The sequence below is a fragment of the Rhamphochromis sp. 'chilingali' genome (assembly GCF_963969265.1).
Source record: "Rhamphochromis sp. 'chilingali' genome assembly, chromosome: 9".
Classification (NCBI taxonomy): Eukaryota; Metazoa; Chordata; class Actinopteri; order Cichliformes; family Cichlidae; genus Rhamphochromis; species Rhamphochromis sp. 'chilingali'.
Genome location: NC_137936.1, coordinates 22,570,799 through 22,582,829, shown reverse-complemented (window position 1 = coordinate 22,582,829; position 12,031 = coordinate 22,570,799). Strand labels below are relative to the sequence as shown.

General features: G+C 41.7%; 1 protein-coding gene across 2 annotated transcripts in view; it reads right to left on the bottom strand.

The window, feature by feature from the left end:
* The window catches only part of megf6b (multiple EGF-like-domains 6b), a 69,375-nt gene extending 57,470 nt beyond the window's left edge, over positions 1-11,905 (bottom strand). For both annotated transcript variants that reach the window (XM_080891067.1, XM_080891068.1), the window contains exons 1-4: positions 10,778-11,905; positions 8,860-8,994; positions 7,844-7,953; positions 813-917 (exon numbers count right to left, since the gene is read on the bottom strand). In XM_080891067.1, coding sequence (XP_080747193.1) covers positions 813-917; positions 7,844-7,953; positions 8,860-8,994; positions 10,778-10,869 — 442 coding nt within the window. In that variant the 5' untranslated portion in view covers positions 10,870-11,905. The remainder of the gene's footprint in view (positions 1-812; positions 918-7,843; positions 7,954-8,859; positions 8,995-10,777) is intronic.
* Positions 11,906-12,031: the final 126 nt, after the last annotated feature.

The window sequence follows — 12,031 nt, the reverse complement described above, 5'->3', positions numbered from 1 at the left end:
CATGAGCCACAGCCAAGAAGGCTGTAAAACTACACGTTCCACCAGTGAAGTCTTGAGAAAATCACGTGTTGATTAAGAAGTGGGTAAGTTTGAGATGAAGGTGAAGGATTCTGGATCCTGTCCAGAGTGCGTAAAAGCAGATTAGACCTAACAAAAGCGTGATGTTTACTCGGCCTCTGCAGTTAGAACTTGTGCAACAAAGTCTGTAACATTTGGGAGGGTCTGAATCGAGGGCGACACGGACAATTCTAACAAAAACTTGACACCGAAAAGGAATTTCCTGCCGTGTGGTGTTATCCGAAAAACAACAGAATCTTCCACTGTGTTACTTCAATAGCTCAAATTTAACAATGGAGATGCTGATAAAATACTTAGGTTTCTGGTAAGTAAGCCAAGTGCTGATGTGAGGAGATTCCCTATTCACTCTACAGAAAGGCTATCACTTCAACAGAGTTCAGGGGGAGGCCTGGCAGTCTGACTGAAGTGGATCAGAAATGTAGGCTCCAGAAAACAGTCAGGGGTTGCTGTTTTTTTAATTAAATAGTGACCTACTAATCAATTTCAATCTGTCTGTAAGGTGTTTTCTTGATTCCTGCTATTACTGTAGTTACTTTTCAACCCCCAACCTCCGTCCAATGAGAGCTGAGAATGGGTTCTTTAACTCTACATGTTGCTTTATTACTAAACTCTGAAAACATGTAACAAATGTAAGAAACACAACAACAAAGAATGGGCAATAAAACAAGCATAAAAGAAAGAGAAGAAAAGAGAAGAATCTGAATATGAAACGCTACAAGGATGTCTGTACTCACCGTACTGACAGCTGGGGCCGCTGAACCCTGCGGGACAATCACAGAGCTGGGTGGATCCTTCCCGACACTGGCCCCCGTTGAAGCAAACACCGTAGCTACACACCGCTGTATGTGGAAAGACAAGAGGAAAGAATAGATAGATGAGAGAAGCAGAGACACCTGGCTGTTGTCAGGACACGTCAGCATCTGCGATTTCTTAAACTGACCTCTTTCTATCAAAAACGTATCACCAGCCTATTAACGTCTGACTAAAGAGGAACCTGAATTCTCCTCCATTCACACTAACAAATGTAAGTGGAATCTGCCCCTTGGCTTTGAGAAGACAAACAAGGTTTTTTCACCAAGAAATTTCTAAACAGTAGTTTCCGTGACTTTTAACTATGATTGATCACAACAGCTTGTATGACTTTCACGGGAAACTGCCCTCTTCCTCATGCAGTCAGAGAACATCACCTGGAAATGTCATCGATCGCAGAGCTGAACTTTTGTTTATTGTCGTAAACTGTGACTGTACAGATGTGTCGTGGTGAGTTACGATTGAAATTCACAGAGGCACAGGTCAGGCTCATCCATCTCTTTGACAAGCGACCCCGAGTCCTTAAATCCCCGTGAGTCAAACTGTTAAGATGAGAAATTTAAGGAATCCCAGAACTTATAAACAGTGGGAGCCACTAGGTAGCTTTGAGCATGTGAATTCACCTCAAAGGTAAACGATCACATTCCATAAACTCTCACAACACTCACATTAATCATGACAGCCCTCCAGCTCGAACTGTGCCTGTACTCATGTAGTACATGGGTGCTGCAGTGTACCTGTCTACATGTATGCTCATGTGTGTGGAGAGTAATATCTATGTGAAGCCACACACAGCTGTTTAAGCCAGACCTGCACTGTCCTGAGCAGAATACAGTACTTAGTGATGACAGGTTCAAAGGACTTATGCCTATCATTGCAGTTCCTGCAGCATGTGGACACTGGGAGTCAACAAAACACAGTCGAGCCAGCTAATCATCCAAGGAATCCAAATGGCAATCCTTCATAAGATGATTGCAAAGAGGTCAGCCAGTTTAACTTAGCATCTTGTGCCACGTGTGCATTTTTGTCTGTTTAATCCAACCAGAAACAGCATATCCAATCATCATCAGGCTGGTGGTTCCGATGCCCTTTATTAGCCATATACGGTCATAGTGAGGGTCTCAGCATGCCCGGTACAGCTTAAACAGAAACATCAGTATGATTTCCAAAAAAATAAAACTGACAACTCACATTTTAGTTGTGTTATGCACTGTACTTTCATACTGTGTTTTACATTTCAACTAAAAAATGTAACAGTCAGAACACCAAAAGATTCGCTCTTTTGTTTTCTGTTTAACAGACAGCCAGGCAGAAATATCAAAATGAAGATGTGAGGTTGTACTAAAAAACAGGATTTGGGTGATGGTGAGGTAACTTTGGATTTAATCTCGGTCCTTTAGTGTCATGGCATTGGTTCACTTCTTACTGTTTGAGCAACAAGCAGTAAGAAGTGCTACACACTTAACCTGTTCTTAAGTAAGTAAGTGAGATAACAGACACGTATCAGTATCTCCTACTCACGAATCAAATGGCATCACCAGTTGTAGAAGATCTCAAGGAGTTTGGCAGCCAGAAGGCGAGATGTCTCTTAGGAATGCAAGACTGTTCCCGGCCTGTCTGAATACTTTGGCTTTCTCTGAGATCTACATTCTCAGTGAAGTGCTTATCTTTGATTAAAGCAGAGACTGACCTAATAACATTTGCAAGAAAGCCAACTTACCGGTTTCAATTACCCTTTTATTTTTGTTCTTTACTTACTTGATTCTCTGAAACTGTGTTGAGCATTTTCCAGAATTTCAAAATATTATTGGACTAAATTACTCACTCATTCTTTTAAAGAAAATAATCATTAAATGCTTAATCAATCATTTAGAACGCCAGTAGTTGCACCCTTACTCAATAACATTCATAACATTTACTAACTTTCAACAGATGTACGATAAAAAGACAGAAGATCAGCTTAGGCAAGGGAGAGATGCCTCGGGGTGTGAAAATATAAGATGGCTTATGTGTATCTGCAATCAGGCTTTAGCTGCACTTTGGGGAGTAACATAACTTTTCCAGACAAAGGCGATGGATGTCAAGAAGCAGTTTCTCCAATAAACACAGATGAGCCGGAACAATTTCATGTATGTCTCAGCAGATTCAGATGGCTCTGTCAGCCTAAACATCCGCTTGTCATCTGGCTCCGTTTGCAGACACCTGCTTAAAAGTTGGATCATCCAGATCACTTGCACCACACATCCCATACATATACACCAGAAATACATCAATGACTTTTTCTTGCTTATATCACAAAATGCACCAGCACTCTAAATGCATCTATGTTGTGCACATCATCTTATAATTCAACAGTATCTCCTAAAGCTGAACATACCTTCATCTGTACCTCTGTTATTATATAATATGCAGGAACTCTGATGTGGTGAAATTAACAGGTGACAGACAAGCAGTAACATTTTTTGGACACTGATATTAGCACCAGCTGTGAGAGATCAAATTATTTTGATATCCCACATTCCTCATTTCAGTTGGGAGGGGAAAGTGTTAAATGTACAAAATCACCAAGCACAAATGAAAAGGTCAAGTCTCTCAGAGAGACTTCAGACTAAGCGACGACAAGGAGACTGTACATTCCCTCTTCAGAGGTTGCTGGCAGCTAACCAGGGCATTTATGGGCAGCCCAATTCCTAAACCCCTTACGGTGCTTAATCTTCCCTGAAATAATTCCTTAATGTGGCATGCAGCGTGTCTCTTCTAGCCCAATCTCATCTTTTTTCCTGTGAAAGCCTCCACTCTTTTACACAGACACCTTACAAAAAAGGAGAGACAGAAAGAGCGGGAGGTCAGCGACTCGCACGGAGGAGCTGAAAACCAACAAGCAGGTGTTGCCCTTACAGCTCCTGAGTGAATCAAGACCGAGGCCCCCCTATGTTTGTTTAGACTCTGTCGATCTGTTTGACCCCAAGAGCGCAACCCAGTTGGAAACTGGAGTCAGGGTGATTCATGGACACAAAGGCCTGTGCATAAGCCTGAGTTTGGGGCCATAAATGGTACAATATTCTGAGGCTGCAAATCCCATTTTGCTATTCAGTGAGATGTGTCATTTCAAGGAGCTCTTGTGAAAAACAGGGCTATGCCAGATATTCTCTAACAGGTTTCTTTGAAAAACTTTAAATATCATTTATTATTATTATTACTACTACATTGTAAGTACTGTGTTTAAATTTAGTCAAGGAAGAGAAGTCAGAAGGCAATCTGTGCAGCATCATGCAATTCTGCTCTCTCTTGCTTTGTTTGGGAGCACCATCCCACTTTTTCTCGTAAGACACAATAGTGAGCAAGAATAGAATCAGCCGTGGTGAATCATAATGCCCATTTGAGCTGGATACCAGGTCAGTTTGACAATAAACAATAAAAATGCAGTAATCAGCTGTGTGACAGTAAAACACATAGACAGACATAATGTTTAGTGTTCGTATTTACTGGTACGTAGAGGAGAGTGTCATTCAGTCCCATTCAGGGTAAAAAGATCCCCATAATGGGAAGTATTTGGCCAACTCAAACTTACTTTCACTTTGCACTGTGCAGCACATGTGAGTTGTGTGATAATAACATGTGTGTCACTAAGACTAAACAGGAAATATTGCATATACATACAGAGCACCGTAGATCTGCATTCTTCCCCATACTAATTTGAATAGTTAGCTATACTATGAGCTTATTGCAGTTTTACTTATTGCTGATGATTTCCACTGAAAAACAATGTTATGGAATATAACACATTTTTTACAGCCTGACTATTAAATACTGTACCAATTCTAACCTCATAGCAAGACTTAACTATATGCAACTTAACCAACAAAATGATTTTAAGGAATGATGTCTTTGGTGAAGTCAGTCTTCCAACACCGGCCACATGTTACTGATTAGATCAAAAGGAATGTTGGGGTAACCAAAGGCAGCGTTTCAATGAACCAAAGAATCTGAACTACACTGTGGTTTTGTTGTGTATTACACCAAGTAATGTCTCCCTTAATTTTGGTCTATTTCTCTGCATGTGTGCGGGTCTGTGACTGTTCGTGTTCAGATAACCAAAAAGTAGTTCCACCGACCAACAAAAAAGACCACCCATGGGTAGACAGAAGACCATTTTGACTTTTTCTGGCCACTGAGTTTTTTTCACTTGTTGATACTTTGGCCAGTGTGGCCACAAAAGAGGCCAGTTCCTATTCAGCAGTTAACGAGGACGACAAACTGGAGAAGCCATTGTCCCTGCTCCTCAGCCCCTTTCACAAAGCCTGCTTGTTGCCGTCAATCAACATAGCTGCTCGTTTCCACTGCTGGATAACCCTGTCCATCCTCAACCCTCGTGTAGCTACTTGTGGAGCAGTTTAATTTACTGACTGAGTGGCTCTCCAAACACGTAAGTAGAGGAAGTCACCATCGCTGAGTTAAGAGGGCTTCAGTTCACAGTAGAACCAAATACTCATTTGGAAAACTGGAGCCTTTTCAGAACATACAGACGTCAGCCAGGCACAATAATCTGTACCTTTATTATTAAACATTGCAGATCAAACAGCACGTTCTGCCTCCACAAGCCACCTGTCTGACTTTTGGTAGAGAACAGCCATGAAATGCATTAAGAAAAAAATAGACAGGGGGCTCTAAGATCTCAGAGAGAGGGGCATAAAGTGAAAAGAGTGGCTTTAAAAAAGGTTTAGTCTTTCCGTTTGACTCTCTCCTGTGAGCATTCTTTGTGCCATAATAGTTGAAAACACCAGACCTTGGAGAGACTTGGAAAGCAAAAATGCCAAATCTCAGGTATTTGCAAACTGCACAAGAACTATGAATCAATGCTATTATGTGAATGGAAAATACATAAACCCATCATAATTAGATGATAATAGCCTGAAACTAAAAGATATGGAAAACAAGAGGGAGGGAGTCAAACTGGAAGAACAAAACGTAAAAGCAATCAAACGTTTTCTGTGCTGTGGTATACTCGTTCTCCAAATATGTAATTATGTTAAGTGAAGAATGCTGGAGCGCAGAACAGCTGAGACCATGGGCTGCAAAACTGTGCAGGGGATGGATAGAAATGGGACACAATAAACACAGGTGAATTTTAATGAAAAGCCAAGAGGGGGACTCGACTTACACACAGAACCAGACCCTTAACTGTCTGACAATAAAGTGAGGTCAGTAGCATAATTACCTTACAACGACTGACTGGTTGATTTTTATTGGGGAACACACACAGAGAAAAGACAGACAACAAAGGACATTTTTTTTAAAAACCCTCAAAAGCAGCAGGCAGTAAATCACTATCTGAACTCAAAGCATTCCCATCTTCCACTCATTTGGGGTTTTCAGAGGATTTGCTAAAGCTGTACATTTCGCAAAGCAGATTTTCCCTTTTGGATGTCGGAGGTGCTGTTGAAAACAGACACACAGATTGCATTGTGCTGACTGAGGTACAGTACAGATAGCACATAGCAAAGTGTGCAGGAGTGGGAGGATTGTGGCCTGAGCTTCCTTTTATCCCAGTTCAATGGCTCAGAGAATAGGGTGATTAGTTTGTCCCATCTCAAAGTGCTGCCTCGTCTTTGGTTACCGAGATAAAAGCCCTCCCTCATGTTGAAGAGACCGGCCATTGTCACGCGAAACAGAGAAACAACCCCCTCCCTGTCTAACTTAAGTGAGGGGAGACACTGTGCAGTCATGAGGAATGTCTCTTTAAGACATTTCATTTGGATTGTTTTAAAACAAACCAGGCTCATTTAGGAGCGACTGTGCAATGCCTCCTAATATAATTTAATAATGCAACATTCTCCCTGGAAACAAAGAGGCTCTTTGAAAAGGACATAGAGACCATAATAAGGCACTGATGAAAGGAACATCCAGGATATCTTCTCCAACTCCCAGTCCCATTCACTTCCCATCAGACGACTATCCCACAGAGTAATCTGCCTGTGCTGTGGGTGTAAGGGGCTGGGCATTAAGAACGTGGTTCAGTTCCAGGTGGGGAAGGATGACAGGAAAGTGGGAACTTTCTTGTCAGTCTACCTGACGGGGACTAACTGTTTACAGGAAGGCTTTACCAAGGGTCTCTGTGTGGTATGCAGGCTATGCGATCTGGATCACTGGCTGTAAAATCCCATCAAAGGAGACTGCTTGGTCCCAGTGGTGTGAAGCTAAGCTTAACCAGGAGGAGATGAGCTGTTGGCAGTCTCAATATGACCAGAGGAACTACTTTTCCATACATGGATTTGGTGGTGGGAACATTCATTTGTTTTCTTTGTTCTTCTTGTGCAAATCAGAAGGTGGTCTCTCTAATCTTCGGGAGGCCTTAAATGCGACAGGTCGCAGGTGCTTTTGACCTGCACTACCATGTCACACATCTAATTGAGAAAAGAGGTGATGTCTACAACAACAGCTCTGTGGATGTGAGCCAAGAATTAAATGTAGGGTCACAGCTCGACCAGGTGGAGCTTAACTAGGCTGTAGTAAATATCCAGCTGAGAAAGAGTGGACAGCCAGACAGGCTATCTATCATAAACTAAAGTAGCACTGTAGAGCCATGTCCTCATTGAGACTGTAAATGTCTTTTGCCGAGTGCAACCACTACAATGGAAGTCCCAGTATCCACATTTGAACCTAGCTGGAGTACTGCAGTGACACAAGTCCATGACACTGACCGATAACATCTGCTCAAAAGTGGGTGGGCAAAGAACCTCTAGACCTTTTTGACCTTTCCTTGAACCCTTTTGATTGAGAAGTCTGGGCGAGTGGTTAGGCGATGTTTAAAGCTCCCTTCTTCCTGCTTAGTCAGAAAAGAGATATTGTCTCTTCTACCTGCCTGTCTGCAGACGCTGTTTCACACAAGAAGGTCAAAGTCAATGGAAAGAAAAAAACAAACCTCATAAAGGATAGAAAAACTGATGGCACTTACGATAAAGACAGCCCGCCTCTCCGTTTAGTTGGGACCATCCAGGGCAACACTTGCACACAGTCTGGTAATCCTGTTTGTACACTTGTCTGTATGCAGTGTAGTAGGCTGTCCTGTTAACACGACAAACTTCATGTTAAAAAACGTTCAATCACATTCAGTCTGAATTGCAGCCACGAGCGATACTAAAACTAACATGTCATTACACAACAGCAGAGCGCTGCTTTGGGCGTGTACAAACGAACAGGAGTATCTCGCCAAATATTTATGAGGGTAGTCTTTAATTTTTTTCTCGTGGCACACTGATCAAACAGCTCAGGGCCTTTGAAGTATCATGTCTTATAATGTTCAGCACAAATCCGCTTCAAGGCGCTGTTTTAAAGTGTGAGAACGGCAGACTGTACTTCAGAGAACAGTGCCTCTCCCTGTACTTTGGGACCCTTGTCATTGCTCCACAGTTATTATGCATTGTGAAAACGTTTTGTTTACAGCGGGTAATTGTGGGCTTAGCGGCCTTTAAAGCAGCCTTTGAATTTGTAACCCAGCAGCTAATGTGGGGAAAGCAAGCGTGAGCAACACAGCAGAAGACTCCCAGAGAAGGACGAAAATGTTAGGATTGGGTCTCTCTTTTAAAGGAATGTTTGCTGCCAAGACGTCCGTATGTTAAATAGCTGCTGATGTGGGGCTACACCTTGCACTTAACTCTATAACAGGTTGAAAAGCTGTGATTACAGAACAGGGGTGAGAGAGATGAAGAGGGAAGTGGAAGGTGGATCTCATGTTTGGAAATGGAGTTTAAACGAAGAATCCTGGCCTCTCCGATAAATTCTTTCGGTTGCATGAGTCACAGAGACTACTTCAAAACAAGTAATTAATGCTTTGCTCTAGCCAGAGCTTAATCAGCAAAGCACTACATCCCCTGCAGGTGAGGTCAGGAGTGCTCACAGAAGAGGAGAATCAGAGGCTTTGAGTACAGAAAGGGGGGAGCAGACAGATGAGAAATAACAAGTCTTACTTACCTTCTCTCATAGCCCATGCACCACGACTGCCCCACACAGCCTTGCTTCCAAACTTTAACCATGCGTGTGAAGGCCTGCACACATGGCTGCCTTTGGGCGACCAGCGTCACCTCCTTCTCCGCACACACATTGGGCCTGGAAAAAAAAAGATTGGTAAAAAAATACTTAACATGACAAGATGTTGAGCAGTGTTTTCACAGATGTACAGACGACAGCAGAGCAATTTATGAGCACTTAAAGAGATGTTGCAGCAAAGACAGGCGGGAAAAAGAAAAAAACTTGCTTGAGGCGTTTTCTAGTTGTCAACAATGCAAGTCCTGTGAGGGCATTACCTGTGCTAAGGTGTGTGATGACCAGTTATTGGTATTTCTAAAGACTTAAGGGGAATTCCTCGTGCATCACCTTTCAGGATGATGAGCTACAAAGTAAACCTGCTCTGACTTAAACTCGATATTCAGTGGAACTGTTAAAGTGTTTACGCAGCAGCATCGCTCCAAGACAGAAAGAAAGAAAGAACACAAAACAGATCTCAGCACAGGTAAAATAAGCCTTGAAACACTTAACTTAAGTTTAAGTTAACTGCACCATTCACTGCACCTCACAGGCCTTCTTAAAATAAAGTCCAAAACGATCTTTGATACGTTTACTTTTTCCATAACTCTCCAAGGATAGAAAGAAAGCCTCAGCACATGGAGATCAGCGGGAATCCTAAGACAACATCCAGCTGCTCGTCTCATAAATAACAGTGATCACTATCACCTTCGGCTGTACACATAATTTAATGTGAAAGACCTTATTGTTAGTGGCAGGGAGCAGCACAGAAACCACTGTCACACAATTATTATTATTTTAGGGTTTAAAATAGCAGTTATACTTCACTGGCTCATCACTGTGAAAGAAACAGTCATGGACAGAGTTAGGAATGCTTTGCATGCCACACAGAGCCACATGGAGTCAGTGCATTCATATAAAATACACTGGCAGCATTCCTGCAAACCACTAAAGACCGTGATGAAAGTGCACGGCAGCAAAATTTATTGGATTGATAAAGCACCGATACATGATGAGCCAAATAATCAGTAGTGGCTGACACTGTTAACGGATTGGTCTGTGTGCAAATTAGCTTATATTTACAGAACAGTAGGTGATATTTATCTATTGCTTCACACTGAGTGTGCACTGAATAAATGTCAGTGATAAATAGCTAAAAGAAATAGCCTGATATTTCTTTATGATATAGTTTCATTTCCCTGGATCACTAGTGGGAGTAATAAATAACATAACATACAAATAACATTGTGCTGCACTTTATAATAATGTTACACTGTTGACCATTATTTAAGTATTAATAAGGTGTTAGCAATTTTTTTAATTTATCATTCATATAGCATTGCTCCCCTTAGTATGCTATTTATAAACATAGACATATTTTTATAACAATGACTATGATTATCACTAGCAGTGATTTAGTAGCAGTGATAGCTGTACATGGTGTTATAGTAACAGATGGATAAACATATCTGTATTTATAAATAGTATACTAAAGAGGAGTAATGATATATAAATGATGAATTAAGCATTGGCTAATACCATACTAACCTTACTAATGCTTAATAGTTTAACATTATTAGAAAATGCTACCAAATATTGTTATTGTGCCAGAATTTCACAATTTCATCACTTTAAATAATAATAATGATGATAATAATAAAAAGAAGAAGAACTTCCTAAGCCTCTGCTTTCTACCTCTGGTTGAGTCACAGATTTATGGATGTGCAGGTGAACCGGCAGTTATGTCGAAGTTCAAAGGAAATGTGAGTCTGTAAAAAAGTACCTGCAGCTGGATACAGTGAGCGCCACCCTAAATGCATACCTGTGATTAAATAAATATATAAGGATGTGACAAAACTTTACTTACATAAAAGGCTGGAGGTTATTGGCAAAGCCGTAACGGAATGCGTGCGCCTCTATAATAAATACGATGACAAGGGAAAAAATAACACTGTCCATTTTCCTCTGTTTAGGTCACTCTACAGTTTCAAAACTGTAAAGTCATTCATGAGTGTATCCCATCACTACCCAGGACTTAAAAAAAGAGAAAAAAAATCTAAAACAAAAAAAAAAAACTCCCAACGTGTCAACTTGAAGAAACCTAACATGCGCTTAAAAGATCTTCCTCGTGAAAATGCCCAACACAGTCCAAAACTGACACAGCCATCCCACGCGTGTAGCGTCTCCGTCGCAGCCGCTATCCGACTCAGAAAATTCCTGCGCACCTACAACAGCTCGCTGCAGATGTTGGACTGACGCGCAAAAGAAAAAAAAAACCTCGTGTAGGCAGAGCGCATTCTGCCTCCCTCTATTGACTTGGTAATGATGGCAGGGATTTGGGCTGGGTATGAGGGGGCTCACAGGGAGCCATCTATTATTCAAAGCGTCAGCAGCCCCTGCAAGACACCCTGCAGCCACCGGCACAGTGCGATCATAGTAAGAGCTTTTCTCTCTCATGACTGACAACTTTCAAACTTTCTCTGGACAGTGTCACCATGTCTCCACGGGACTTGTGATGTGTGCGTTAATGTGTTATGATGATAGGTGGTTAAATGCCTTAAAGACAAAATGATCACATTACCCACGTGCACAGAAAATGGTTTTATTATACGTATAATATTTGCAGATTGAGCGAGCAGGAGCGCATTTGCACGACATAAGATGCGCGTTCATTACAGCCACGGACGTGCCTGAAAACGAAGTCACATAGCCTACCATCACGAGTAGAGGATGTTGAAGGTTGTTGAGGTAAGGGAAGCAGCTAGCGGTCACACTGCAGGGCAAACAGCTGATGGGGCGGTCAAAGGGTCAGCAGCCAGGCCTGCTGCTTTCTAAACAAAGCTTTTATAGCATGTATGTGTTCATGACCCGAAAAAGTCCGGGGTCAGAGATGGTACGTGCAGCCTCTGGGGCTACAAGCTATATAAAAACATGCTGTTTGAATTAGGCAGAGCTCATCTATGAAGTCTGTCAAAACTGGGACGGGTTCTCATTCTTCCTTTCCAACAACCAAAACAAATCTAATATTAAATGACTCTGCTTGTGTTTATTTCAGGGACGTAACTTGTCCAGGATATATCTGTTGTTGACCGTGAAGAAAACGCCGATATCTAAAATAAAC